Below are 27,919 nucleotides of genomic sequence, written 5' to 3' on the forward strand. Positions count from 1 at the left end.
GCAAAACACGGAGAGCAGATAGGTGCGGAGATGGAAGGAAAGAATGGAAAGGAAGAAGGGGACCTAATCTCCTGGGTGGGCTGGAAATCAAAGCACTTTGTGGAAAAGTAATAATAGAGTCTGTGAGATTGATGATCTGACATACATGGATCCACCGGAGAGAGTCAGGGAGTAGGAGATGGACTAAAATAGCCCAGGAGACGGTGCAGCGTTATTTCCCGCTTCCTTGGGCGCCAATAAAACCATCAAAATGTCGCACTGGTGTGTAAATTCATCCCGAAAGAACGAGTGTGTGTTTCTGCAGTGATGTGGTGCAACAGGTGAAGGGGGGGTGGGAGGGAGGGGAGGGGAGGGGAGCGGAACTCAGGCAGTTTTGGAGGGACAAGCTGCTAATTAGCCAGTTCAGGGTCAGAGGTCAGGATGGTTGTGTGATGTCACCGGGTGGGGACGGGTTCCAGATGCTGCTGGCAGGGCCACTGAGGGGGACACCTGATGCCCGGGGTCATTATCATTTCTCTCTCTGTCACAGGCACAAACACCTCTCAGGTCCACGCTAGCCTCGGCGTGTCAAACACCAATAACAAAACATTGATTCTGGCCAGGATGAAGAGCATTTATGATAAACACCACAGGGCTGCGGCGTCCTGTGTGGTCGCTTCCTCCTGTCTACACAATAAATAACGCAGATAAAAGTGATTTCAAGCTAAATTCTGATGCTGAATTTCACATTCCTCCATAAATCCTCGGCTGAAAAACAGAACAGGGCATGTGAAAGAAAGGCAGCGGACGAGGAACCAAAATATTGTTTTATTTCTTGACCAAACATTTGATTTTCCTGCATCTATTCAAAGAAAATGAGGTTGCTGGATGTCAGGACCAGAATGAGGAGCCGCAATCTGGCAGCGAGGGCCGGGGTGAGAAAAACATCATCCATCTACGTCTGAGCACTCCAGCTCTGTGTCCCTTATCACAGCCGTACTCCCCCGAACACACTCACACACTTGCACAGAAACACACACACACACACACACGCACAGAAACACACACTCTTTTCCTACCCAGTCTGTAAAAGTAGAAGACAAATCAAAGAGGGAGAACTAAAGGAGAGGTTGTGGAGAGTGCAAACATACAGCCGGGAGGGGAGAAAAGCAGGACAGAAGGATGTGGAGGACAAACCGGGCCATCATAAAGAGTTATGAAGATATTTAGGGGGGTGGAAATATTGTCATATTTCATGGAAAAGAGCACAGTCCTTTGATATTCAGTGACAGGAACATCCGGGAGGAGGCCAGCACGGAGACTGATACCCTGCCACAGCGGGGGTTAACGACCTGGAAGCCTCGTCCGTCCCTGGAACCGCGAGGAGCTGTGGATCACAGCGAGCCTGAGCCTGAGCCTGAGCCTGAGACTGAGACTGAGCCTGAGCCTGAGCCTGAGCCTGAGCCTGAGCCTGAGACTGAGCCTGAGCCTGAGCTGAGCCTGAGACTGAGCCTGAGCCTGAGACTGAGCCTGAGCCTGAGACTGAGACTGAGCCTGAGCTGAGCCTGAGACTGAGACTGAGCCTGAGACTGAGACTGAGCCTGAGCCTGAGACTGATGGATAGATAGATAGATAGATAGATAGATAGATAGATAGATAGATAGATAGATAGATAGATAGATAGATAGATAGATAGATAGATAGATAGATAGATAGATAGATAGATGGATGAACAGTTTGTGTGGAAGTGGTGACTCAACAGCAGCTCTAGACATCACAGCTTGGTTATAAATGATGACATCAGATCTCTCCTGGTGGAAGAGTGAGAAAAAAACAAAACGTGAAGAGAGACATTCCGCACAAATGGCTAATAGCTGCGTGGGCATGCCTCTGTTTTGGGGGGGGGGGTCTTTAAAGCTGTCAGACTCACAGCTGCCATAGAAAATCTCTGCTTTACATGAATAAACACATTCGATTCATGTCAGTTTGACTAAGTTGTAGTCATTTTTGTGAAATACTGCTCTCTCCAGTTTACCATGAGACCCACCACCACCCCCGACCCCTCAACTGACTAAACTAGCTATAGGCTCAAAACACCGGGAAATGTGCTGTTGTCGCATTCCAAAGACACACACACACACACACACACACACACACACACACACACACACACACACACACCACACACACACACATACACGGTGTGTGTGAGTTTTATTTAAGCTTTGCTGGGTTGAACTTGACTTGGCTAAGTGCCCAAAGTGGCTTGTCGGAAGTAAGCGAGACGCGATGCAGCTGCATTTGGAGTGTGTTTGCGTTGCGTGTGAGCGTGTGTGTGACTACAGTACCGCGCTGCGCTGGGCAGTGCAGGATGGCGAGGAGCCTCCGAGTCAAAGGTCTGGTCTCTGTCACCGCAATCGAGGCTGCGCTTTATAAACAGAAGAGCGACTGCTCAGTTTTATTATCTGACACTGGTACCAGTGAGGTGGTGGTGTGTGTGTGTGTGTGTGTGTGTGTGTGTGTGTGTGTGTGTGTGTGGTGTGTGTGTGTGTGCGTGTGTGTGTGTGTGTGTGTGTGTGTGTGTGTGTGTGTGCGTGTGTGTGTGTGTGTGTGTGTGTGTGTGTGTGGTTTGATCTTTCAACAGACCAGAACTCCAAGCACCCTACTAAATCCTTAATCTCCCCCTCCCCCTCTTCTTCACCAGGACACCCCCCCCACCCCCACTGTCCCGACTCTGCTCTCTGTTATTGGACGCCGTCTCAGCTCCACAGAGCCAAAACAAATAGTCAAAACTCTCAAGCAAAAACAAGCAACCATTAGCCAAAACCCCTCTCAGAATGAAACTCTGAGCTGATGGTTACAATTACTTGATGTCCATCCACCCACCCCTACATCCATCATCCCTACATCCATCCATCCCTACATCCATCCATCCCTACATCCATCCACCCATCCACCCATCCCTACATCCATCCATCCACCCATCCATCCATCCATCCATCCATCCATCCATTCCTCCATCCCTACATCCATCCATCCATCTTGTGGTCACCACTCCATCACAGGTCCCACACACAAACACACACACACACACGCACACAAACACACGCACACACAAACACACACACGCACACACTCACACACCAGGGGACAAATTAAAGTCAGCCATCAATCTTTTCAATGAAGCCTTTGGACAGCGGGAGGAAACTGGAGGGAGAAAGACCCGGGCTGGAATCCTCCCCGGAGTGTTCGCGCTGGGCAACTGGGGAAAATGATCCCAATAATCAGATCCAGGAAGAGCTTCTACACCAGCTCGAAAGGAAAAATAAAAACAATCAGCACCAAAAGGATGAAAGATAATAGAAAAAAAGCTTACGATGAACTATTAGGTGGCCTCTTGGGGCCTATATTATTGTGCGTGGAAGAATCCATGAGTCTAATCCCACATGAGAGCAGAGAATGTCAGAATTAGCGTCTCACGCACCTACTTAGCAGCAGCACCGTTGCTGGTGTCCTTCACACCTGATTCATCAGGAGCGCGGCCAGATGATGAGAAGGATGATAAACACTGCTGCCCTCCCATTGGCTGCTTCAGGGCCAGCACTTTGATCCTCCTCCTCATTTTTGGGGGGCTGGGGAAGGGGGGGGGGGGGGCGCACATGTATATTTATATATGTGGAATGTTTTTGGTCAGATTTTAAGGACAAGGTGCACAAATTCCAGCGGTTCTCAGGGTTCGTTGTATCCCGATGGTGCAGGTTTTCCCCCCCTCTGACCAGATGAAGTGATCTCACCCTGTCATATCTCAGCCTCTCACAGGCCCACAAAAAGACCATTGATACAGACGGATTATCTGTGACTTTTCATGGCGCTAGGTGGTAATTACTGTAGCTCCGGGTGTAGGGGGAGGGAATTATCAGACCCCAGGAAGGGAGATAGGAGAAGTCCCTGAAGGCCCTGGCTACACACACCGAGCTCAACAGAGTGTGTGTTTTTGTTACATTTTGTTACATTTATGTATTTCTCTGAACATGCCTGTGGGGGGGTGGGGTTGGGGGGGTATGGCTGTGCGTGTCAACGTTAACAAACTCCAGGCTCAAGTCAGATACACCCACATAACCTGCTGATATCTCTGGATAAACCGTGCAGAGCTGCTGATAGTCGGAGAAACCTCCACTGTCCCAACGGCAGGAAGCCCTCCGCCTTCCTGGGTGAACACATTACGCACATCCCCTTCCTCCCTTTAGATCCAGAAGGGAACCGCCGCCCCAGACGAGCCCAGAATCAAGTCTCCTATGTGAGATACCCCCCCCCCCCCCCCCCCCCCCAGCCCTCACCCCCCTGATGAGCAGAGCTGGCTTACTGGGAGGAATCTTGTACAAACATTGCACATTTGACTTATGCGTACGATCTCTTACATACACCCCTGCACACTAACACCGGGTACACCCGCGGAGCCATGGAGTATACAACAACAAATCTCCTGCACTCTTCCCGTGTAAACATGAAAAAAAACGTGTTTATGACAGAAAAGCAGGACCGGAGAGAAGAAAAATGTTACACTGGGAAATTAAAACAAAGAGAGAAAATTAAATCAGGTCTGTGTTTGTGTGTGAGTGTGTGTATGTGTGTGTCTGTGTGTGTGTGTGTGTGTGTGTGCACGTGATAGCAGCTTGTAGCTGAGTTTAGCACCATCTCGCATCTTATTTCCACTTAATCTGTGTTTTGCACGAGTCCTCCCAGGAGACGGTGGCATAATGCTACCGGAGGCTAACAGAGCAGGAGATGACGAAGAGGTGAGATGGGACTTGCGATAAAAGCACACGCACACTCACAAGCACGTGCGTGCGCGCACACACACACACACACACACACACACACACACACACACACACACACACACACACACACACAAACACACAAACTTGTCTGCTTCCTGGACGGAGGGTTCAGAGAGGTCTCTTGAGGCTTAAAGTTTTGTGTGTGTGTGTGTGTGTGTGTGGTGTGTGTGTGTGTGTGTGTGTGTGTGTGTGTGTGTGTGTGTGTGATTTAGCGATTGCTCGTATCTCTTTGCGAGTGTAATCCAACCTTCTCTGTAGCTAACAGACAGACACAGCCACATCACACCTTTAATTGCGAGCAGATGTCGGCTCAGGTCTCCATTAAGTACATTATCACATTATTGTTCTCTCTAAACATGTTTTGTCGTGCTGCATCTCCCTATTTTAAAGATCCTCCCCATCTTACTCAGTTTAGACCACCACCATTGACCTTTTGCCTTATTTATTATTTGTAATTTCAGTCACAATCCTCTCTGATGGTTCCAGTTCTGCTAAGAGAGAGAGACACCTAGACCCAACAGGAAGTTGATCACCAAAACAAACCGTCTGACTTTTGAGTTCCCAAAATTCTCTTTAATACACAGGAGAGGAAGACTGATGATGACGATGATGTCACAAGAGGAGATGTTTGAGTTTTGAGGTTGGAGATGTTGAGGCAGCTCACAAAGACGAGGCAGTGAGACATCAACTAAATGATGCCCTGCTTGTGCCTCAGTCGGCCAAAGAAAGTGGAAAATAATGAAGCACTTGTTTATAATAAAATGACTTTTAAAAATCAGCTTATTAGAGCACAAGTTCTGGAGAAGAACAGACTGTCAGCCTGTTTTTTCTACACTCTGTTCTTTAGAATCCTTCAGTGAGATGGTGGTCCTTATCTATCGTTTCCCTTGGTTACTAATTAAAGATAATAAACTTTCCGGACCAAACCCTCCATCACCTCTGCACACACACTCACACACACACAAGCAGACACACACATACACACACGCTTCAGTTAAACACACAGTTGTGGGCTTGTTTGGAGGCAGCAGGTGAGTGTAAACTGTAGAAACTTGTGTTAAAATAAGCACCGAATGATAAAAATAGTGTCAGGGGCTTTTAAACACGCAGAGCACTACATCTTTTGAACATTCGTAGGCGCACGTGCACACACACACACACACACACACACACACACTGGTGAAACGTACAATATCTCAGCATGTCAGAGTTTAAACCCGTCGTTAATCTTCACCCCACGCCTTAAACACAGGTGTTTGGAGAGTTTACAGATGAGCGTCCCGCGCCAGATAGTATGATATCATGTAGCTATGTTAAGTTGTCTACTGTTTCCCACTGCCCCCCCCCCCCCCCACACACACACACACACACACACCCCTCCCTCTGCCCCTAGCTTCACTTATCAAAAGAGAAAAAAGAAGCCTTGCTCAAATATTTCACATGATCCCCCTCTCAACGTTTCCATCAATGCTCGGATATTTATTCAGCTCAGACGGTCTCCTGAGCGGGCGGCCTCAGGAGTTTTATTATTATTATTGCGCAAGGAGATAAAACTCCCGCTCCGTGTCCATTAGGACGGAGGAGAGGACGTCTGGTGAAATGGAATGAGCTGCTGTGGTTATCATCATTGCCCCCCCCCCCCCCCTCACCCCCGCCGCTGGAGGAGGGAGGGACGCGGACGGGATTCTGCACTTTACGACGCGGGCGCACGGGCCAACGTGCACGAGGCCGCCCCTCCCTGGTGCTGCCCGGGTCTGTATTTATCCTTAACCATAACAGAGCGGGCGGATAATGGCTGACGGGACAGTCGTAAAAATAACCTGACACACTGTTTGGATTAGCCTTGTCTAATCCCTCCTTCCCCGTCCTTCCATCACATTTTATTGTTCTATCTATCTATCTATCTATCTATCTATCTATCTATCTATCTATCTATCTATCTATCTATCTATCTATCTATCTATCTATCTATCTATCTATCTATCTATCTATCTATCTATCTATCTATCTATCTATCTATCTATCTCTTAAAGGTCACAAGGTCGTCCTGCATACAAATCGTTATGTACCAGCTGATATCTCGATGTGATCGGCTCTTTTAGCTCTTACTCGTGTCTGGATGCAGCTCTGTGGTGTTGGTGGGGCAGGAGGACCTCGGAAAGCTCTGAAAGGCCTTTAAAGAGCTCTCCATCAAGCGGAGGAGAGCTGAAGACAAGCGATGAGTCTCTGTAGGTTTAAGGGTGAATCATCCTTTTAAATGCAGTTTGATGGGCTTCACACACACGTCAGCATCGCTCGCGTGTTTGGAAAGCACCAGACTGTAGGTTGGTGTTCCATTTACAGCTCCAGAGGCAAACATTTACCTCAAATTGGTTTAGAGATCACTAAAATAATAAAATCCATAGCATCATAGTGAAACGCTGGCAGTTCTGATAAACTCACTTTTATCAGCTGACACAGGAGGCTCCAGCGGGAGGTTCAGCAACAAGAAAAAGGGATTATCATCAGGTTTTTTTCTTTAAAGGGAACTTTGCGCACATAATATAAACCAAAATACAGTAATAGCAGCTGTCATATGCCAGGAAATATTGCAACAAACTTTGTGTCCTGAGAGTAAATCGGCACCAAACTCCTGCCGTGTTTCTGATCTGGGTCTGTTCAACTCATTAGGTTTGATCAGAAGGATTTTCCAATCTTCACAATTCCTGCACGCCTGCGCCAAATCATGTCCGTGAATGAATACGAATGAATCATCTGTCATTAACATCTGTAGCGAATCTCAAAAGCATTCCCGTTTTTCCCCTGTTCGATTCTTTTGTAAATTGCTGCGTGATGGACCCAGAGCACATGAGCAAAAACAGACAATATCAGCTTTTTCCTGCTCACATGCTCTCTAGTGGTGTTTGTGTTTAAAAAAGGAGGAAACTTCAGAGAAATCAACTGTTGAGACATTTTCCAGCTCAAATTAATTCTTCTTTTGGCTCAAAGTTCGGCAGCAATGTTGAAGTCTTCAGAACAGAATTCCCACATTTAAAATCTTGGTATTACCCATGATGCCCTGCTTTTATGGGAGTTATGTCCAGTAAAGTCATTTTGTCTGCAAACCCAACAAGATGAGGGTAAACTCTCTGAACTCTGTGAGGAGGATACTGCAGGCCTTTAAAGCACTGATCTCCACGTCTGATGAAAATGGGAGGCCGGTATTTTATATCTGCGGGACACGATATATCTGACAGAGCTTTATTGGTTTACTCTTTAATGACTTCCTGAAGAGAAGTGAGACGGAGGGAGGCTAACTTCTGAGATCTTCCTCTTTTGTTAGGTCTTGTTTTTAGACTTTAAAAAAAACTGTTTCTACCTCATCACCCCTTCTTGCCTGCTTCCAAGCTTGTTCCCAACTTCCCCCAACGAACAGTTTCATCATCATTTGGAGAGACTGTAAAGTAAAAGCCCGTTCAACATGATAAGTCTGTGACCTTGTCCGTGTATTCCTCGGCGTCGCTCTTCTTCTCTCGCTCTGAATGGCTAAGATGGGGTTACTAATGAGCGAATGTTCTGGTGATGAAGCCTTTTTCCAAGAATCTTTTCTCCCAAACGCCCGTGGCCTTTGGATGACTCCCCAAGGAGACCATTAATTTAGATATCAGAACGAGTGTGTGAGTTTGTGTGCGTGTTGCCTGGATGTGCGTGGGAGATCCAGATTGCTTTGTTTTATCACCCTGCAGAAACAAGCGCGAGCTAAAGCAGATCAATAGGAAGAAAGGTCGCATCGCACCAACTCCCAAAATCTGCTGAAACACAAGGCCCTCTTATCACACATCCCTCCTTCCTATCATCATTCCGCACCTTCACCCCGACTCGCTCCCACAAACGCCACCCCAAACATCCTTCTATGTCAACACCTCACGCACCCCCCCTCCACCCACATTCAGACCTGTGCAAGGTTTAAGAGCTTTTCGACTGAAAATCTGGCTGAAACCTTGACTGTAGCTTTGGCCCTTCAGACACGTGACAGACAGCAGCGCTGCAAAAAAAAAACACTGAAAAGAGGAGTAAAAATAGCACCACTCATTTCTTAGAGGAATAAATGTACAGTAGTTTGTTTTTTGTTTAGAGAAGCCGCAAATCAGTCATTTCGCATCTGAAACGTGAAAAATAAGATTTTTGTAAATAAGGTGCAAGGAGCAGCAGAATGCCGCAGTTTTAGAACGGCGAATCCCTTCAGCACTGTTGACGTTGATGCATTGACGCCGCCCTGATTGCAAGCTCTCGCGTTATCTCAGAGGGCAGCGAGCTGCGTAATTGAAGGAGTGATGCGTGCATTTGCTTGCTGTTCAGATGCCTCTTACGGGAGTTTGTTTTTCGGAGCGCTCTGTTTTAGGAGAGAGGAAGGATCCACTCCACGAGGCTTAGAGCAACTCCTCTTGCCAAACAGCGGCTGTCCATCTGAGGTGCTGCACAAACATACACAAGAACCTTTGTGCATCCAGATGCGTAGAATTTTAACTGTTAGCTACTCTGTCTTTCAGGGGAAAACCACTCCATCAATTTTAACGGCCCAATCTGACTTTTCGTCATCATTACTACAGCAAAAATCCCCACTTAACTCAAAATATGCGTGACTTCCTTGTGTGCTTTGCAAGTTAAAGAGGCAGTAATGCCCCCAAAGTGTCAAAAGGATGGTCAAATGTTGATGAATAAACAATCAGGGCTGTGTTTCTGCATAAAGATTAACATTAATTCACAAGTTCGCTCTCCTTTGGAGGGATATCTGGGATTTCATGCTGACCCAGTTTGCTCAGAATGATGTCACATTTTTGGAACAAAGGAACAGGTGTTCTTTAGAGCTGCTGAAGACAACGCTCATCACAATGTCATCATTTCCAAACACTAGTCTAAACAGGACCTCTGTGGCTGATGAAATATTGCTTGAGGGTTTTTTTATATGTTATGAAATGTCTAAATTACGTTATGGCAGTAAATAATTTAGATAATATTAGTATATTTAGGCCTTGAAATTTAAGCATCTCAACAATCATTCACATATTGTGGAATTCCATGTAAGCCCATATCTGTTAGTATGAATTTCAGCACACACGCGCACGCGCGCACACACACACACACACACACACACACACACACACACACACACACACACACACACACACCCATAGGTCTATGCTGTACCCTCCATGTCTGTCTGACTGGTCCCAGTCAGAATGGAGCTGATATAAACAGGCCTGGTTGTTCCCACGTCTCTGTTTACACTGGGAGACCCCGGAGCAGCACTGCCAGAGCGCTGGATTCCCTCTGCACTGCAAACTCACACACGATCCATCTCTGTTTCTTACAGAAAACCTGCAACATGCGCCTGCATGCATCCCTGCAGAAGTGCAGCCGCTCCCACTCACGACTGTGTGACTCAAACTTTTCCTCCTACTTATGTCATTTTTCTCTCTCTCTTGGAACCGACCAGACTTATACGTTTTACATCAATGAGTAAATCCTTCGGAAATCTTCCCACAAACCCATCAAACCTGCGCTGAGTCCAGTTTTACAACACGGCCGCAAAGACTCTCAAAAGCTTTGACGCTGCCCTCTGAGTCCTTTTGAAACAGGCTTTGTGATGTACGTCCAACATAAACAGAACACTGGGGTCCTGACAAACACGTCCAGTTTACAGGCAGTGCTGAGGTCGCCCCAACGGATCATCACAAAATATGCTTCTGCTGACCTGAGTGGACAGGAAAAATTAACTCTTCACATTCAGCTTTTTGCAGACTATACTTGTCATGTTGTACTGACTTTAAATTGTATTTGAACATTGGCATTAAAAAACAACCCAATGTATCTGGCACCACTTTCCCTCGTCTCTCTTACACATGCACGTACGCACGGCAGTGATGGATTGTCTATTTATTCTTAGACGTATCTGCATCCATAAAGCCGTAAGTGCTCCCATCTGTCTGTTTACATGTTGCATCTTATGACCTAATGAGAATAAGAGCATTGTTCCCCTGGGAAGCGACTGGTCCAGCCTCGACCATCTGTAAACACACTCCTGCGCCCTGCGTCAGCTCTCACAGCACATACAAACACATGCTCGCTGCGCCACTGCCCTAACTCCCTTTAAATCTAAACCTTTATAGTAAACATGGCAGAATAACACTCTTGTGTCGAGTGGATGTTAATGACAAGTCCGTAGTTTACCGGGAGAAAAAAATGAGATGGGAATGGAGACAATTTGGTAACCAGGGAGGAAGAACAACAAAAAGGCTGAATCATAAAGAAGTTATTTCTCTGTTTTACTTGGGTGCAGGCCAGGCGAGGGAAATGTTCGCAGTGGTCTGAGCAGGATATCTGGGTGACAGGACATGATGCACAAAATGTGCAAAGGCAGGCAATAATTCACAGTTATGAACACGCAAACAAATATGAAACTAATACACACAGACTTGTACTTTCACAAATCTGTTTTGTTTAAGGAACCATGTCTAATAAATATTACATGTCATCCTTATCTGTTTAACTTTCCTGCAGTTCTGTGCAGAGTTACACAAGGCGGATGAGCTCAAGGAGAAGAGGGAGCCAACAGAAAGACCTGGTCAGTCCAGGCCATAATCAGTGCACCCAGGACAGCACAATTTCAAGGCGTTCATTCATGAGCAATGGGACCGGCTGAGGATTCTGTCATTGATAAGACAAACATGCTCAGCTGCCTCCAAAATTACTCCTCCTCCTCCTTTCTAAACCTGTTTGTGATTCTTCGGGGAGCAGTTATTGACCAGATGTGCTGATTATGGAGATTTTCTAATGTTTGAATCTCAGTACAACATAAAAATTGAATAAAAGGCTGAAAAAATGCATTAAAATGTGCTTGGTCTGGCTTGTGGATGATTAGATTACCGACACAAATTGTACACACGGGACAGCAAAATTTTAACACATCTTTGGAAGTTCCATTATTTAATTAAATCACATTCCACTATCAACAAAACATTGCAGAACACTGATTTCTTTCTCTCCAACATAAAATAGTCTCATCATCCACATGATGGCTCATAATGAAAACATACCTGCTGACAAACATCAGCTCTTTAAACAACATACTTATATAATCATCATATATAATGTCTTCTCATTCCCTTTAAATTGTGGAAGTAGAAGTTTTTCTTCCACCTGGCACTGTCGTCATATTGTAGTCAATAATGTATAATATAATTCTATAATTTTCTTTTAAGAAATTTGATAAGATTATATCCATGTACCGGTACTCAAAATATACATCTTGCAAATTTCTATATACATGAGCTATTTTTGCGTGTGTACAATGGCAGAAATTGTATTTGTACTCATATAAAGTATATATTTCGAGTTATTTATTGACGCCGAATTTTTCATTTCCTGTTTTATTTTGAAAGATCAGAACCGGAAGCCGTTGTAGTTTCTGCGGAGGAGGAAGGTGTCTTCTTTTCTGTCCCACCAAATGTACCGAATTGGATATTTTTCACTCAGTGGGGTTTTTTGACTAAGCGGCCATAAGAAGTACCTGCTATATCTACATTTAATTATGCATTTTTACCCAGTCGAAATAACCTCAGCAGTTTGTTGACATTTAGCCTGCTAGCTAGCCTTGCTAACAACTTTTCATTCATTGCTACTTAATCGTTTTCTTTGTTGCTTTGCTGCTAAAGAAAGGCTTAGATTTATCACCATGGGGACCGAGCTGTATTGATACACCGTCGCTGTGTTATCTTTTATGTTATTTAGTCGATGCTGTTTTATATTCCTTTCATTCATTTTAATGAATTGCCCAAACAATACACTCGACCCAGCCAAGTACATTAATTATGCCAGAACACACTAGTGGGCTTTGATGCTCTAAGAAATGCCTGGAAATCACTCTTCTAATTATTTTCTTTCAAATATTGGGTTGAATGAATATTTTCTGTCTGACCAAACGCCGATAGTGTGCAGTTATGTTCTGGATGCTGCTATTGCCGGAACATAGCATGGATGCTGTTTCGTAAACGTATTGATGTGCTTTTTGTAGAGGAATAAAACATGGAATACTTTAATTGTCTCTATTTCTATATTTCCAGCAGGTTACCGGGCTGCAGCTCTCGTCCTCACACACGTGCTGGACACGATTGACTGTTTCCAGTCAACAGTCTCTTTAACAATTTCAAAGCTCTGTTATAGGTCATAAAGTTCTATTCTCTGTTCACATTGTCATCATTGTTATTAGTCTAAAATCAGATCCAATTACATCTATTTAGAGCCGAAAATCATAAGCACCATTTGCCTCGAAAGGCTTTACAGTTTGCACCGTTGTGACACCCCCGGTCCTTAGATCCTTTAACCGGGTCAGGAAAAGCTTCCAGCGAATGTTATGAGCACCACTAAATAATAAAGCTCCAGTCATAGTGACCACTAACATACAACACAGGAAAACCAAACTGGAGATAGCAAAAGAAATTATTTATTTGCACAATGTAACCCCAAATAGTCACAGCAAAGAAGTGAATTAGGGGGATCTTTAGAGCCGGCAAAAAACCCAAAACAGAATGAGTTCCACCGGGTCAACCGGTCAGCCGTCGGACTCAGAGGAACCTCTGAAGCGAGGTAAAAGAATGATTACCCTAAAATGAGGAGGGCGACTGGTCACTTTAAGATTCAAACAGCTTGACTGTTGATATAAGAGCAACCCAACGTTGCTGCTGTCATCTGGGAGAGAGAGAGAGACGCCTCCTGTCCTCCACGTTTATGCCACCGGCGCCGCTCAGGGAACAGGAACCAGCAGGAAGGGGCACGTATGACAGGAAAAAAGACGAACCTGAAGTTAATGTATCGTTTTCCATGGAAGAAGCTTTTGCTTGTAATAGAGAAGAAGTCCTTGGGCTCAAGGGCATCTTCACACGTCCTCAAACAGAGACGTTAGTAAGCCACATAGAAAAATATAGTTTTATTGGTTTTAATGTGAGTTTTTATGTCTGCGGCTTTTATGTTTTGAGCTGTGTCACTATGTGAAGGACAATAAAGTTTTTTTGAATCATGAATATGTCGGCAATGTTGTATTTGCGGTGTGCTTGTAACAGGAATGTAATCTAATCAGATTAAAGTAATTTAATTGCAGTAAATTAGGTTGTTGCGCTCATTATTTTGGTCTCAGGTTATTTTGGTTTGTTTCGATTGAACTTTTAAACCCATATCAGGGCGGTCTGCCCTCTAAAGGTCACTAATATTAACCCTTTTCACTCATGAAACAATGAAACCTGCATTTGAAACATGTTAGTTTGTTTTTTGTGATACGAGAACAAAGAAGAAACTTGTGTCCATGGCAGGTACCAACAGAGAATAGCTTTTATTTAAAGTACCACAGTATATTTAGACTTATTTAAAGCATTCATTTGTGAGAACATTTGAGATTGTAGTAATATGTGAAATAGGACACCCACTGAAGCTCCGGAGCTTTTTAGAAATAAAATATATAACAATACAAATACACAATACAATCCTCCAAATGATAACTACGGTACTATATAAATCTATTTATTCTATACTATATACAACTATGTTAGACTATAAATATTGGGCGTTTCCCCCTCTTAGCTGGTCTTAGACCCTCATCTGTCTGTGAATTGGTGATTCTGATGAGATCTGAGGATGAAACCACCCTGTGGTTCACAGTTCCACATCTTATTCCTGCTCCTTTCATTCAGTGAGGCTGAAGCAGAGACGGGTGCAGGTTAGCTCGCTGTCTGCAGATACTAGAGAATTCAATTTACTTTCAGCCTTTTTAGTTTCACGTGTCAAGAGGTTAAGTGGCGACACCGTCCTAAAATGATTGCGTTCATGTGTTTTACAATTATGATCTTACTTTCTCTGCCAGTTAAATGTGGATTCACGTTAGTTTGGGTTTGAACTTATGTCCACCTGTTGTGCGCATTATGAAAGAGTCACAGCGCATATCTTTGTCTCCTCATGTGGAGTTTTCGATGCACATATTGTATTTTATTTGATCCTTGCTATATTTTTATTGATATTTGTCTCAAATCTTTTCTATTTGCATGAGTTTCTTTGCCAGTGGGGATATGCTGCCATCTAGTGGCAATATTATGCATCGCCGACAGATGGACGTGGACCAGTGTGTTGCTTGTTTTTATAAAAGACAAATAAAGTGCGGCCTGTTATAAAGACAGTAGTTACATCATAGTAAGGAGGTTCGAGGTTTGATTCTAGCTCTGGGTTTTGATATGGCGTTTACATGTTTTCAAGTGTCTTTCTGGCTTTTCTCCAGGGAGCCAAAACACAAACATTAGGTTGATTGAAAATAAGGCAAGTGCTTCTTAAACTCGCGTATTTGTGCGTTTCCCCTGCGAACTGCTATGCGGACCTACTTTTTTGGTTCTTGCAGATACGTGACGTAAAGACTGCAGACACTGATTGGCCAGGGGAGTGACGTCACTGGCGGGTCACTCGAGCGACGCGTTTGGGAAACTTAAACCCGCCATTTTTAAAACCCGCAACGATGATAGTTTATATATTTAGTATTTTTGCAAAATATATAAGGGCCGCTACAAGGAGACACGCTGGTCATCGCCCCCTTTTGTCTGCCTCCAGTCCTTGTTCCCAGCGTCCCCCATCTAACACTTTCACCACCATTTGGAGAGACTGTAAAGTAAAAGCCCGTTCAACATGATAAGTCTGTGACCTTGTCCGTGTATTCCTCGGCGTAGCTCTTCTTCTCTCGCTCTGAATGGCTAAGATGGGGTTACTAATGAGCGAATGTTCTGGTGATGAAGCCTTAATCCAAGAATCTTTTCTCCCAAACGCCCGTGGCCTTTGGATGACTCCCCAAGGAGACCATTAATTTAGATATCAGAACGAGTGTGTGAGTTTGTGTGTTCTGGATGTGAGTGGGAGATCCAGATTGCTTTGTTTTATCACCCTGCAGAAACAAGCGCCAGCTAAAGCAGATCAATAGGAAGAAAGGTTTAATGCTGTACCCTGAATGCCTCATCCCAGTCAGAATGGAGCTGATATAAACAGGCCTGGTCGTAACCACGTCTCTGTTTACACTGGGAGACCCCGGAGCAGCACTGCCAGAGCGCTGGAGTCCCTCTGCACTGCATCGCACGTGCATGCATGAGCATGCATCTCTGCAGAAAATCAGCCTCTCCCACTCAGGACGTGATAAAAATTCCAAAGGACAGAAGAGCAGCTGCTCAAGTCTTCTCTGTTGCAATCTTATCTCTTCCGCTTTAACTGTGTGACTCAAACTTTTCCTCCTACTTATGTCATTTTTCTCTCTCTCTTGGAACCGACCAGACTTATACGTTTTACATCAATGAGTAAATCCTTCGGAAATCTTCCCACAAACCCATCAAACCTGCGCTGAGTCCAGTTTTACAACACGGCCGCAAAGACTCTCAAAAGCTTTGACGCTGCCCTCTGAGTCCTTTTGAAACAGGCTCTGTGATGTACGTCCAACATAAACAGAACACTGGGGTCCTGACAAACACGTCCAGTTTACAGGCAGTGCTGAGGTCGCCCCAACGGATCATCACAAAATATGCTTCTGCTGACCTGAGTGGACAGGAAAAATTAACTCTTCACATTCAGCTTTTTGCAAACTATGCTTGTCATTTAAACTGCATCCATAAAGCCGTAAGTGCTCCCATCTGTCTGTTTACATGTTGCATCTTATGACCTAATGAGAATAAGAGCATTGTTCCCCTGGGAAGCGACTGGTCCAGCCTCGACCATCTGTAAACACACTCCTGCGCCCTGCGTCAGCTCTCACAGCACATACAAACACATGCTCGCTGCGCCACTGCCCTAACTCCCTTTAAATCTAAACCTTTATAGTAAACATGGCAGAATAACACTCTTGTGTCGAGAGATGGATTTAATGACAAGTCCGTAGTTTACCGGGAGAAAAAAATGAGATGGGAATGGAGACAATTTGGTAACCAGGGAGGAAGAACAACAAAAAGGCTGAATCATAAAGAAGTTATTTCTCTGTTTTACTTGGGTGCAGGCCAGGCGAGGGAAATGTTCGCAGTGGTCTGAGCAGGATATCTGGGTGACAGGACATGATGCACAAAATGTGCAAAGGCAGGCAATAATTCACAGTTATGAATCAATATGTATCACAAGATCTACCAAGATCACCAGATATCATATATGTGCAAGAGACATGGCGCAGCACTTTAGACTATAAAACAAAAGATTGCAGTCGTAGTAGATGGGATAGGCAGATGGACATAGGCGGAGGATGTTCAGCTTTTATCAAGGACAACGTTATCGGATAGATGTGAAAGGGAAGAATTTGTAGTTGTAGAACTATATACAACCAAAGGACAGATGAAAATCAGTCGATGCTATAATCCATGCAAACCACTAGATATTCCAAACTTAAACAAATTCCAGGACAGTCTCTAGGTTACATCATGTGGATTATAGATTTCAACGCACACATCACATAATGGGGAGGAAGGAAAAATGGAAATGGGGAGGTGACAGAACAAATCTGGAGAAGGGTCACTTGGTGTGTTTATAGGATGGGGAAAGAACCTGAATTATCTGCAGTTCTGTGCAGTTACACAAGGTGGATGAGCTCAAGGAGAAGATGGAGCCAACAGAAAGACCTGGTCATTTAACATTTTAAAAAATTGTTTTATTTTGTTAAATCACATTCCACTGTCAGAAAAACGATACAGAAAATTGATACTTTCTCCCCCTCATATAATAGTCTCATTCTCCAGATAAGGGAACAAAATGCTCAAACCCCAAAGGCAGCAGTATTCCATATAAATATTTATTTTAAGGTTGCAAAACAACCTTAAAATAAATTCTTCTTCTTCTCATGATCTTTAGATTATTGACAGAAAAAAAACATAATATTTTACACAAATATCGAAACATGTTGGAAAAATAATATTCATGTAATCAAAATGTAAATCTTGCGTTTTAAATGTCTGTTTACATGCTGTATTGATGTATGTATACAATGGCATAAATGCTATTTTTATCCATAAAAGAATAACTTGAGATTTCTCACCGGAAGCCGTATTTTTTATTTCCTGTTTTATTTTGAAAGATCAGAACCGGAAGTCATTGTAGTTTCTGCGGAGGAGGAAGGTGTCTTCTGTTCTGTCCCACCAATTGTACCGAATTGGATATTTTTCACTCAGTGGGTTTACGTGACTAAGCGGCCATAAGAGGTACCTGCTATATCATTGTAAAATATTTAGTTTACTACATTTAGCATTAGCACGAAAATGCATTTTTACCCAGTCGAAATAACCTCAGCAGTTTGTTGACATTTAGCCTGCTAGCTAGCCTTGCTAACAACTTTTCATTCATTGCTACTTAATCGTTTTCTTTGTTGCTGTGCTGCTAAAGAAAGGCTTAGATTTATCACCATGGGGACCGAGCTGTATTGATACACCGTCGCTGTGTTATCTTTTATGTTATTTAGTCGATGCTGTTTTATATTCTTTTCATTCATTTTATTGAATTGCCCAAACAATACACTCGACCCAGCCAAGTAAATTAATTATGCTAGAACACACTAGTGGGCTTTGATGCTCTAAGAAATGCCTGGTGTGTTTAGTTATTTATTCTTTATTCTTCGTGCAAAAAAAAACTGCTTTAATGATTTCCGGATGTTTTTATTCATCGCATTATTCACCCAGAGGCTCTATGTGTAGCTGAATATGGTGTCCGTGGAGGTCCAAATGTAAAAGGTATTTGCGAAAGAAAAACTAAATTTTTAAATTTACAGAATTTCTTTATATTAATTTTAATTTTTTTTCAAAAACTTTTGGGAATTTACACCACTGAGTAAGTGTCAAGTTACAACGACTAGTAATATATTAGAAAGCCACCCTTCTGTTCCATGAACATGAAAGTATTATTACACAATGCTGCTGAAACGTTTGTGTGCAAAGAAGCATGAGCTGTAACTATACTTGGTTAATGAATTTAATGGAAAGCTTCCAGCAGCTTTCATTTAAAGCACCATACTATATCAACTATGTTAAGCTAAAAATATTGGACATTTCCCCCCTCTCAGCTCACTTTATCCCATCATCTGTCTGTGAAGTGGTGATGCTGATGAACTCTGTCTGAGGAAAAAAGCACCTTCTGCTCCACAATTCCACATGGAGTCCAACAATGAGGGAGAACTCGACATCATAATCAGCAACGTGGTGGCAACTTTCAGGACCCGGTGCCATCTCAACCTGCGCACCATTGCCTTGGAAGGAAACAATGTCATCTATAAACCAGAACAAGGGGTGAGGAACCCTCCATGAGTGCACATACAGGTAGAGAAAATACAGCATCTGATCTTTTTTCTTTCTTAATCAGACAGTTACAATGAAACTCCGTAAGCCCAGGATAACAGCCAATATCTGGTCTTCTGGAAAAATTATATGCACAGGAGCATCAAGGTGAGCCCCCAAAACTGACTGTGATATCTGATTGCTGTTTCCTACTGTTCTTATTCCTGCTCCTTTACTTCAGTGAGGATGAAGCAAAGCTGGGTGCTCGCAGGTTAGCTCGCTGTCTGCAGAAACTGGGTTTCAAGGTGAGAGTTTCTTATTTTTCGCTGCCAGTTAAATGCTTATAGAGCCACATTAGTTTGACTTTCATACTTTAACCTGTGTCCATGTGTTGACTCATACTGTGCATCTGTCTTTGTCTCCTCAGGTGAAGTTTTCTGCTTTCAAAGTTGTGAACGTGATGGCCGGGTGTTCCATGCCATTTAAAATCTCCCTAATAGACTTCACAAAGAAGAACCGACCCATTGCCACGTAATGCAACATTCCTGTCACCCTAACTTATGAGTCCTGAATTGTGTTTTCTGCAAAACTAGGAAACATCTGTTTGTTTTGTGCATATTTTGTATTTATTTGATCCCCGTCATGGTTTATTGATCCAATATACCGGTAATATTGTTTAGCGGTGAGGATATGCTGCCCTCTAGTGGTGCAGTTAGGCTTTGCAAACAGATGGACATGGACCCAGTTTGTCAATGCTTTTTGATTAAAAAATAAATCCAAAACCAAATGAATTGCAGTCTGTTGGAATAGATAAAGCAGCACAGTGGTGGTGTGTCAGACCTCTGGAGGGTGTATTCCTGCCAGTGACTGCTGGGATCAACAGTCTGATGGTGACATTTAAGCCTTGATTTAAGTGTGTTGATGTGTTTCTCAGGTATGAACCAGAGCTCCATCCTGCTGCTATGTACACCATGAGACAACCCAAGGCTACAATAAAGGTGTTCTCTACTGGCAGTGTCACAATTTTAGGTACTTAACACATGCAGTTGGACTTTTTTGTCCATCTTAGAGGCACCTATGATTTTATTTTGAACTATTTGGGTACACTTTTTCTTTAACTTGTTTTTACCTCGATCTGTCTATGCAGGACCAAGCGTGGACAACGTGGCCGCAGCTGTTCAGCACGTCTACCCTCTGCTGTCAGAGTGTCGTAGACCCCTGTGAGTGACGAGCAACACACACCAGGAAGCACCTTACCTGTGGATTCTACTGCTACGTGTTGTCAGCACAAGGCTGCGTCCTCCTAACATGACCAACGACGTCACTTCATCTGCTTTTAACAATTTAATGTCCTCACAAGACTTTTTGGACTTCCTTCATACAAAAATGTTGTTATTGTTGTGGCTGCTGTGATTTTTATCACCTACGGCCACCAGTGATTTGATTCCTCAAACCCAACTGAGGCTGAATAATCTTTTATTCACTTTATTTCTTCTGGGTGTTTCCACTCAGATGAGTTCAACTGTTCAATTGATTTTGTGCCACCGGAGAACCTTCTGTGTTTCCGTCCAGTTTAGATTTAACAGCACGCACATCTCAGTTCACAAGAAACATTAATTTTTGCACATTTCCTTGTTTTTTTCTGGATGGTTTTTCCCATTATAAATTTGTTCCGTAAGTACTGTTACATCAAAACATTGACTCATTTTTAAGGAACTACTGGTTAGAATCAGGAGATGGCGACGCTACAGAGAGGCATCGCATTCAGAATAAGCTTTTTAGATGGAGATGAGACGTCTTTTAAATGTTGTTGGCAAATTTCTGTTTTGAATGTGGGTATTTATAAAAGTCCTTGAAGTTCAAAAAGCAACAGATACGTAGGGGTTAGCTTAGCATGCCTCCCATGACCACATTTGGCAACACAAAAACATTAACAATGGTTAGGCTCACGTCGTCAGCTGATATCTGAAGATACAGTATTTTCAAAAGAAAACCAGTTCCACTGTTAAACAGGAAAAGAGCAATGACAGTGATTATTTTAATGAGAGCTGGTTTGCTGTACATACATCCAACATTTTTAGAAAAGCATCAGCTTCAGGCTGTGTGTGATGGACTGCCATCCAGTGTATTTGTGACACTTGAGAGTTTTTGTATTTTGTATAAAAAAATAAATGATTAAAATGACTCTGTATGTGTGGTTTTCACTTTTTTTCTCCGGGGTTTAAGGAATACTTCAACAGCAGCTCTTTTGAAAAATTTGCACATCCAAATTGTAATATTTTCCTTCATAATAAATCCAATCCTCCATTTCCACAGTGGCACATCATGTTTATCAGAACTGGAGGATGTTTGTAGAGATGCCTCTGGCCCATCACTCCCACCCCAACAGCCTAAAATATACGTGGTGCTGGTGGAGTGGCCCTGCCTTCAAGTATCTCAGGGTGTTGTGAACAGGCGGAGCGGTGCAGCCTCCTCAGTGTTGTGTACCAAACTGTTACAGATCAACTGATGCTCCTTCTCTCACCGATGGTGAGGAACATTGGGACAAGGCCACGGACAACAGGACAAGATCACGGATACAAGCGGCTGCAATGAGTTTCCTCCACAGCGTGGCTGGGTGCTCCCTCAGAGAAAGGGTGAGAAGCTCAGTCGCTCGTGAAGAGCTCGGAGCAGAGCTGCCTGGCCTGGGAAGGCCTCGGAATACCCCTGGAAGAGCTGGAGGACGTGTCTTGGGTGAGGGAAGTCTGAGCAGCACTGCTTAGGCTGCTGCCTCTGCAACGCGACCCAGATAAGCAGAAGAAGACCAGACCATTTATTTCTGTAACAGATGTTATAATAGGCCAGATTTACATGAAATAATAATAATAAATAATGCCTACGAGACTTCTCTGCTCTATGTGTCACATTAGTGTGTTGATAAAAGGAAACAGCACATGTGTTGTGTTGTGTTGCTTCTAAAATACAAACGAGGTGGTTGCCTCATTTCTGGGTTTTCATTTGTCTACATGGCGGAGGATGCTGTGAATATGAACGAGAGAAGAAGCGGTGTCTGCTAGGCTACTGCTCCTCTTCTGGGTCCCACAGCACTGCTCTAGGTTCAGCCAGTCGGCACCTAGTAAACAAGCAGCACCCGGAGTTTTTCCTGGCCATGGCCGAGTTTTTCTAAATCCCTGAACTGGTGCAGGGACTCGGGCCCTGTTAATGGCCGTATGGGGGTTTCCTGCGGTGGAGACGTGCACCAACAATAAAATCCTATTCATTTACCCAACAGCAAACACAAGATGAGCTGAGAGGGAGACGTCCAATATATGTAGTGCCGTGTTGTGCATTGATCATCAAAGACTCTTACGAGGATAAAAGAACCATTAGAGTCTGGTCTTTGATGAACAAAGCAGCTTTGATCCAAAGCACATCAATCAACGTGGTGCTATGAATATTGGACGTCTCCCTCTTGGCTCATTTTGAACCTTGCAAATCTCTGGAACTGAGAAAATCTTTTTGGAAAGACGGAAAATCTAAGTGGGGACACTTCATCATGCAGCCCAACACCAGGAAAATTGAAGTCACAATCAGCAACGTGGTGGCAACTTTCAGGACCGGGTGCCGTCTCGACCTGCACACCATCGGCTCCAAAGGAAAGAATGTCATCTATAACACAAGACAGGGGGTGAGAACACCCTCCATGAGTGCACATTCAGGTGGAGAAAGAACAGCAGCTGATCCCTTTCTTTATTTTCCAGAAAGTCACGATGCAACTGCGCAAGCCCAGGATAACAGCCAGCATCTGGGCTTCTGGAAAGGTGATCTGCATAGGAGCATCAAGGTGAGCCCCCAAACCTGCTTTTCTGATTGCTGTTTCCTTCTGTTCTTATTCCTGCTCCTTTACTTCAGTGAGGATGAAGCAAAGATTGGTGCTCGCAGGATAGCTCGCTGTCTGCAGAAACTGGGCTTCAAGGTGAGAGTTTCTTTGATGTTTCTCTGCCAGATCAATGCTCATACTTTCATGTTGGTTTGGATTTAAAATTCAACCCGTGTCCACATGTTGACTCGCCACATCCGTGTCTTTGTCTCCTCAGGTGAAGTTTTCTGATTTCAAAGTTGTGAACGTGATGGCCGGGTGTTCCATGCCATTTAAAATCTCCCTAATAGACTTCACAAAGAAGAACCAATTAAATACAAAGTAATGTAACATAAATAATGTAACATGAATTGTGTTTTCTACCTGACTTGTAAACTAGAGGAAAATGGGTGTTTTGATGCAGGTTTTATATTGTTTTATTTGAAGTGCTGCCTGTTGACACAGATAAAGACAGGAGCACAGTTATAACAGGAAGGTTCAGAGTTTGGTTCAACATGTTTACATGTGTCTGGGTGGGTTTTTCTCCAGGTAGCAATACACAAGCATGCATATTATCTTGATTGGACACTGACGTGCCCCAGACTGTAATTGTTTAAGTCGGTGGTGTGTGTCAGACCTCTGGAGGGTGTATTCCTGCCAGTGACTGCTGGGATCAACAGTCTGATGGTGACATTTAATCCTTGATTTAAGTGTGTTTATGTGTTTCTCAGGTATGAACCAAAGCTCTATCCGGCTGCTTCGTACAACGTGAAAGAACCCAAGGCTACAATAAAGGTGTTCTCTACTGGCAGTGTCACAATTTTAGGTACTTAACACATGCAGTTGGACTTTTTTGTCCATCTTGGAGGCACATGTGATTTTATTTTGAACTATTTGGGGACACTTTTTTAAAACTTGTTTTTACGCCGATCTGTCCATTCAGCACCAAGCGTGGACAACGTGGCCGCAGCTGTTCAGCACGTCTACCCTCTGCTGTCAGAGTGTCGTAGACCCCTGTGAGTGACGAGCAACACACACCAGGAAGCACCTCACCTGTGGATCCTACTGCTGTGTTTCCGTCCAGTTTAGATTTAACAGCACGCACATCTCAGTTCACAAGAAACATTCATTTTTGCACATTACGTTGTTTTTTTCTGGATGGTTTTTTTCCATTATAAATGTGTTGTTTTTTTCTGGGGTTTTTTCATTCTAAATTTGTTCTGTGGGTACTGAGACATGACGCATTTTAAGAGGCTACTATTTAGATTCAGAAGATGGCGACGCTTCAGAGGCATCGCATTCAGAATTAGCTCTTTAGATGGAGATGACACATCTTTTAAATGTTCTCGGCATCAGATTCAGGCTGTGTGTGATGGACTGCCATCCAGTGTATTTGTGACACTTGAGAGTTTTTGTATTTTGTATAAAAACAATAAAAGGTAAAAATGATTAAAATGACTCTGTGCCTGTGATTTTCACTTTTTTCTACTGGGAATACTTGAGCAGCAACTCTTCAAAAATTCTCTCAACAAATTTTTAATATTTTCCTTCATAATAAATCTGATCCTCCATTTCCACAGTGGTGTAGCATGTTTTTCAGAACTGGAGGATGTTTGTGCTGAGGCCTCTGGCCCATCACTCCCACCCCAACATGACTTTACCCTCAGCCTGGCTTCAAATTATATATGTACGTGTTGTACTTTTGGTCTGTTTTGACTGCTTATAAAACACTAAGTATAAAATGATCTCTACATCTTTTGGTTTCTCCTTTTTAGCGAACTTACTTCTTACATATTAAAATATATTTAACAATTTTGTAATGTACATTATGATAAAACAAATGTATATAAAAAAAAAACATCAGCTCAGAGCCCCCACACACTGCATTTATTGATTGAACATTCATGTGTTTGTCCAAGTTCTGGCCTCCGTGTATGGTCTTCCAATTCCAAAATGCGTGTTCCCACTGCAGGAGTTTCCGGTAAATACTGGGCTCGGGAACGTTGGAGGAAACGTTCCCCTAACGGCCCTGTAGGGTAGGACCCCTGGGCGACGTGGCGAGTTTTCCCCCCACGTATACCAGGTAAGATTTCTGTGTCAACCGGACTGTTTTTCCTTTTCCCTTGAAGACTTTTCGCCTTCTCTCCATGAGGCTTCTTCAGACCTGAACTCGCTGAGAGCAGAGCTCGGAATTACAGCCCCGGAGGACCATTAGCATGCTAAAGATCTGCTCACCTGAGAGTCGTCAGCAGTAATTGTTGTGTAAAAGTTTCGAGCCGCCAAAAGCAACAACAATAATAAAGAAAACAACGAGGAAGGAAGAAAACAGGGAAGAAGCTGAGGCGGTGGATTTGGGATTTCCGACAGGTCCCTGAAGTGTGCATGTTCGGAGTTTTGCCCTGGTGACGTTTTAGTTCCGATCTTTGTCTGCAAGCTCTATCTGCCTAGTAAATATGAGTAAACAGCACATGCTGTTGCTCATAAAATAGTAAACCAGACAGGCGGTTGCTGGTTTTTGTGCGGGTGTCCATGGCGGTGGATGCTGTGAAGGAGAGGAGAAGCGCTGTCTGATAGGCTGAGTAATCCTCTAGCCCAACCCCATTTCTTTCGGGCCGAGCCAGGACCTACCGTGAAACAGGTATTGGGTTAGGCCCCTTAAGAGTTCCTGTGAGTGGTGAGTCGGAGGTTCCTGCAGCGGAGACATGCACCTGCCCTCCACAACACACGCCACAAATTGGGAAACTAATCCAAGTGGTCCTTAGATGAAAATACCCTTGATTTCTGATCTTTGATTAGCAAAGAGGCTTTGTTTTTATCTACAAATACTGAGCATGTCCCTCTCAGCTCACCTTATCATCATGATAGTCCATAAATTGCTGCAACTAAATATTTTTGGACAGAAAATCCAAGTGGGGACACTTCAACATGGAGTCCAACAATGAGGGAGAACTCGACGTCATAATCTGCAACGTGGTGGCAACTTTCAGGACCGGGTGTCGTCTCAACCTGCACACCATCGGCTCCAAAGGAAAGAATGTCATCTATAACACAAGACGGGGGGTGAGAACACCCTCCATGAGTGCACATTCAGGTGGAGAAAGAACAGCAGCTGATCCCTTTCTTTATTTTCCAGAAAGTCACGATGCAACTGCGCAAGCCCAGGATAACAGCCAGTATCTGGGCTTCTGGAAAGGTGATCTGCATAGGAGCATCAAGGTGAGCCCCCAAACCTGCTTTTCTGCTTGCTGTTTCCTTCTGTTCTTATTCCTGCTCCTTTACTTCAGTGAGGATGAAGCAAAGATTGGTGCTCGCAGGATAGCTCGCTGTCTGCAGAAACTGGGCTTCAAGGTGAGAGTTTCTTTGATGTTTCTCTGCCAGATCAATGCTCATACTTTCATGTTGGTTTGGATTTAAAATTCAACCCATGTCCACATGTTGACTCACCACATCCGTGTCTTTGTCTCCTCAGGTGAAGTTTTCTGCTTTCAAAGTTGTGAACGTGATGGCCGGGTGTTCCATGCCATTTAAAATCTCCCTAATAGACTTCACAAAGAAGAACCGACCCATTGCCACGTAATGCAACATTACTGTCACCCTAACTTATGAGTCCTGAATTGTGTTTTCTGCCTGACTTGCAAAACTAGGAAACATCTGTTTGTTTGTTTTGTGCATATTTTATATTTATTTGATCCCCGTCATGGTTTATTGATCCAATATAATATTGTTTAGCGGTGAGGATATGCTGCCCTCTAGTGGTGCAGTTATGCTTTGCAAACAGATGAACATGGACCCAGTTTGTCAATGCTTTTTGATTAAAAAATAAATCCAAAACCAAATGAATTGCAGTCTGTTGGAATAAATAAAGACAGTAGCACAGTGGTGGTGTGTCAGACCTCTGGAGGGTGTATTCCTGCCAGTGACTGCTGGGATCAACAGTCTGATGGTGACATTTAAGCCTTAATTTAAGTGTGTTGATGTGTTTCTCAGGTACGAACCAGAGCTCTATCCAGCTGCTATGTACACCATGAGACAACCCAAGGCTACAATAAAGGTGTTCTCTACTGGCAGTATCACAATTTTAGGTACTTAACACATGCAGTTGGACTTTTTTGTCCATCTTGGAGGCACCTATGATTTTATTTTGAACTATTTGGGGACACTTTTTTAAAACTTGTTTTTACGCCGATCTGTCCATTCAGCACCAAGCGTGGACAACGTGGCCGCAGCTGTTCAGCACGTCTACCCTCTGCTGTCAGAGTGTCGTAGACCCCTGTGAGTGACGAGCAACACACACCAGGAAGCACCTTACCTGTGGATTCTACTGCTACGTGTTGTCAGCACAAGGCTGCGTCCTCCTAACATGACCAACGACGTCACTTCATCTGCTTTTAACAATTTAATGTCCTCACAAGACTTTTTGGACTTCCTTCATACAAAAATGTTGTTATTGTTGTGGCTGCTGTGATTTTTATCACCTACGGCCACCAGTGATTTGATTCCTCAAACCCAACTGAGGCTGAATAATCTTTTATTCACTTTATTTCTTCTGGGTGTTTCCACTCAGATGAGTTCAACTGTTCAATTGATTTTGTGCCACCGGAGAACCTTCTGTGTTTCTGTTCAGTTCACATTTGTGTATAGCGGCAAGCAGGAAAAGAAAAATGATTATTTTATGACGGCTGGTTTGTTGTACATGCATCCAGAATTTTTTAAAAAAAGCATCAGCTTGTGTGTGATGGACTGCCATCCAGTGTATTTGTGATACTTGTATTTTATTGTAAAAAATATATAATAATAATTTAGAGAGTGGTGGTGTTATTAGGCTAACAGCCATTAGCGACATTCTTGTTATAATTGTTCTCAAACGCAGGACGTTCCCGCCGGTCCGATCACGTGATCGGCATTTGAGGGCGCATTCAAATGTACGGTTGACTTATTAACTTCCTAATTATAATCATTATATTACA

The 27,919-nt window shown here is 43.6% G+C and overlaps 3 protein-coding genes and 1 long non-coding RNA gene across 5 annotated transcripts; all 4 read left to right on the forward strand.

Annotated features, from left to right (window-relative positions):
- The first annotated feature begins 6,391 nt into the window (after positions 1-6,391).
- On the forward strand, positions 6,392-13,960 carry LOC130516236 (uncharacterized). Its single transcript, XR_008947394.1, has 2 exons — positions 6,392-9,271; positions 10,174-13,960. It is a non-coding gene; the product is annotated as an uncharacterized LOC130516236 (long non-coding RNA).
- Positions 13,961-17,914: 3,954 nt separating this feature from the next.
- On the forward strand, positions 17,915-21,298 carry LOC130516235 (TATA box-binding protein-like 1). 2 transcript variants are annotated; one of them, XM_057017140.1, is made up of 7 exons: positions 17,915-18,049; positions 18,904-19,126; positions 19,200-19,282; positions 19,356-19,419; positions 19,542-19,645; positions 20,049-20,143; positions 20,262-21,298. In XM_057017140.1, the coding sequence occupies exons 2-7, from the start codon at positions 18,992-18,994 to the stop codon at positions 20,336-20,338; spliced, it is 558 nt and encodes a 185-aa protein (XP_056873120.1). In that variant the 5' UTR covers positions 17,915-18,049; positions 18,904-18,991; the 3' UTR covers positions 20,339-21,298. The 2 variants fall into 2 exon arrangements, with proteins under 2 accessions (XP_056873120.1, XP_056873121.1); XM_057017141.1 differs by having other exon boundaries at positions 17,922-18,049; positions 18,934-19,126.
- Positions 21,299-22,330: 1,032 nt separating this feature from the next.
- Positions 22,331-24,407, forward strand: LOC130516200 (TATA box-binding protein-like 1). The gene is made up of 6 exons (XM_057017093.1): positions 22,331-22,781; positions 22,855-22,937; positions 23,006-23,069; positions 23,191-23,294; positions 23,684-23,778; positions 23,896-24,407. Exons 1-6 carry the CDS (start codon positions 22,650-22,652, stop codon positions 23,970-23,972), a joined length of 555 nt encoding a protein of 184 aa, XP_056873073.1. The 5' UTR covers positions 22,331-22,649; the 3' UTR covers positions 23,973-24,407.
- Positions 24,408-24,826: 419 nt separating this feature from the next.
- LOC130516199 (TATA box-binding protein-like 1) lies at positions 24,827-27,462 on the forward strand. Its single transcript, XM_057017092.1, has 7 exons — positions 24,827-25,035; positions 25,853-26,012; positions 26,086-26,168; positions 26,237-26,300; positions 26,422-26,525; positions 26,940-27,034; positions 27,152-27,462. The coding sequence occupies exons 2-7, from the start codon at positions 25,878-25,880 to the stop codon at positions 27,226-27,228; spliced, it is 558 nt and encodes a 185-aa protein (XP_056873072.1). The 5' UTR covers positions 24,827-25,035; positions 25,853-25,877; the 3' UTR covers positions 27,229-27,462.
- Positions 27,463-27,919: the final 457 nt, after the last annotated feature.

The sequence above is a fragment of the Takifugu flavidus genome, chromosome 19, assembly GCF_003711565.1.
Source record: "Takifugu flavidus isolate HTHZ2018 chromosome 19, ASM371156v2, whole genome shotgun sequence".
NCBI classification, from domain to species: Eukaryota; Metazoa; Chordata; class Actinopteri; order Tetraodontiformes; family Tetraodontidae; genus Takifugu; species Takifugu flavidus.

Coding starts and splice junctions, on each gene's coding strand:
- LOC130516235 (XM_057017140.1), top strand. CDS start 18,992: ATGGAGTCCAACAATGAGGGAGAACTCGACATCATAATCAGCAACGTG. Junction 19,127..19,199: donor TCTATAAACCAGAACAAGGG/GTGAGGAACCCT, acceptor TTTCTTAATCAG/ACAGTTACAATGAAACTCCG. Junction 19,646..20,048: donor AAGAACCGACCCATTGCCAC/GTAATGCAACAT, acceptor TGTGTTTCTCAG/GTATGAACCAGAGCTCCATC.
- LOC130516200 (XM_057017093.1), top strand. CDS start 22,650: ATGCAGCCCAACACCAGGAAAATTGAAGTCACAATCAGCAACGTGGTG. Junction 22,782..22,854: donor TCTATAACACAAGACAGGGG/GTGAGAACACCC, acceptor TTTATTTTCCAG/AAAGTCACGATGCAACTGCG. Junction 23,779..23,895: donor TGGCAGTGTCACAATTTTAG/GTACTTAACACA, acceptor CTGTCCATTCAG/CACCAAGCGTGGACAACGTG.
- LOC130516199 (XM_057017092.1), top strand. CDS start 25,878: ATGGAGTCCAACAATGAGGGAGAACTCGACGTCATAATCTGCAACGTG. Junction 26,301..26,421: donor TGCAGAAACTGGGCTTCAAG/GTGAGAGTTTCT, acceptor TTGTCTCCTCAG/GTGAAGTTTTCTGCTTTCAA. Junction 26,526..26,939: donor AAGAACCGACCCATTGCCAC/GTAATGCAACAT, acceptor TGTGTTTCTCAG/GTACGAACCAGAGCTCTATC.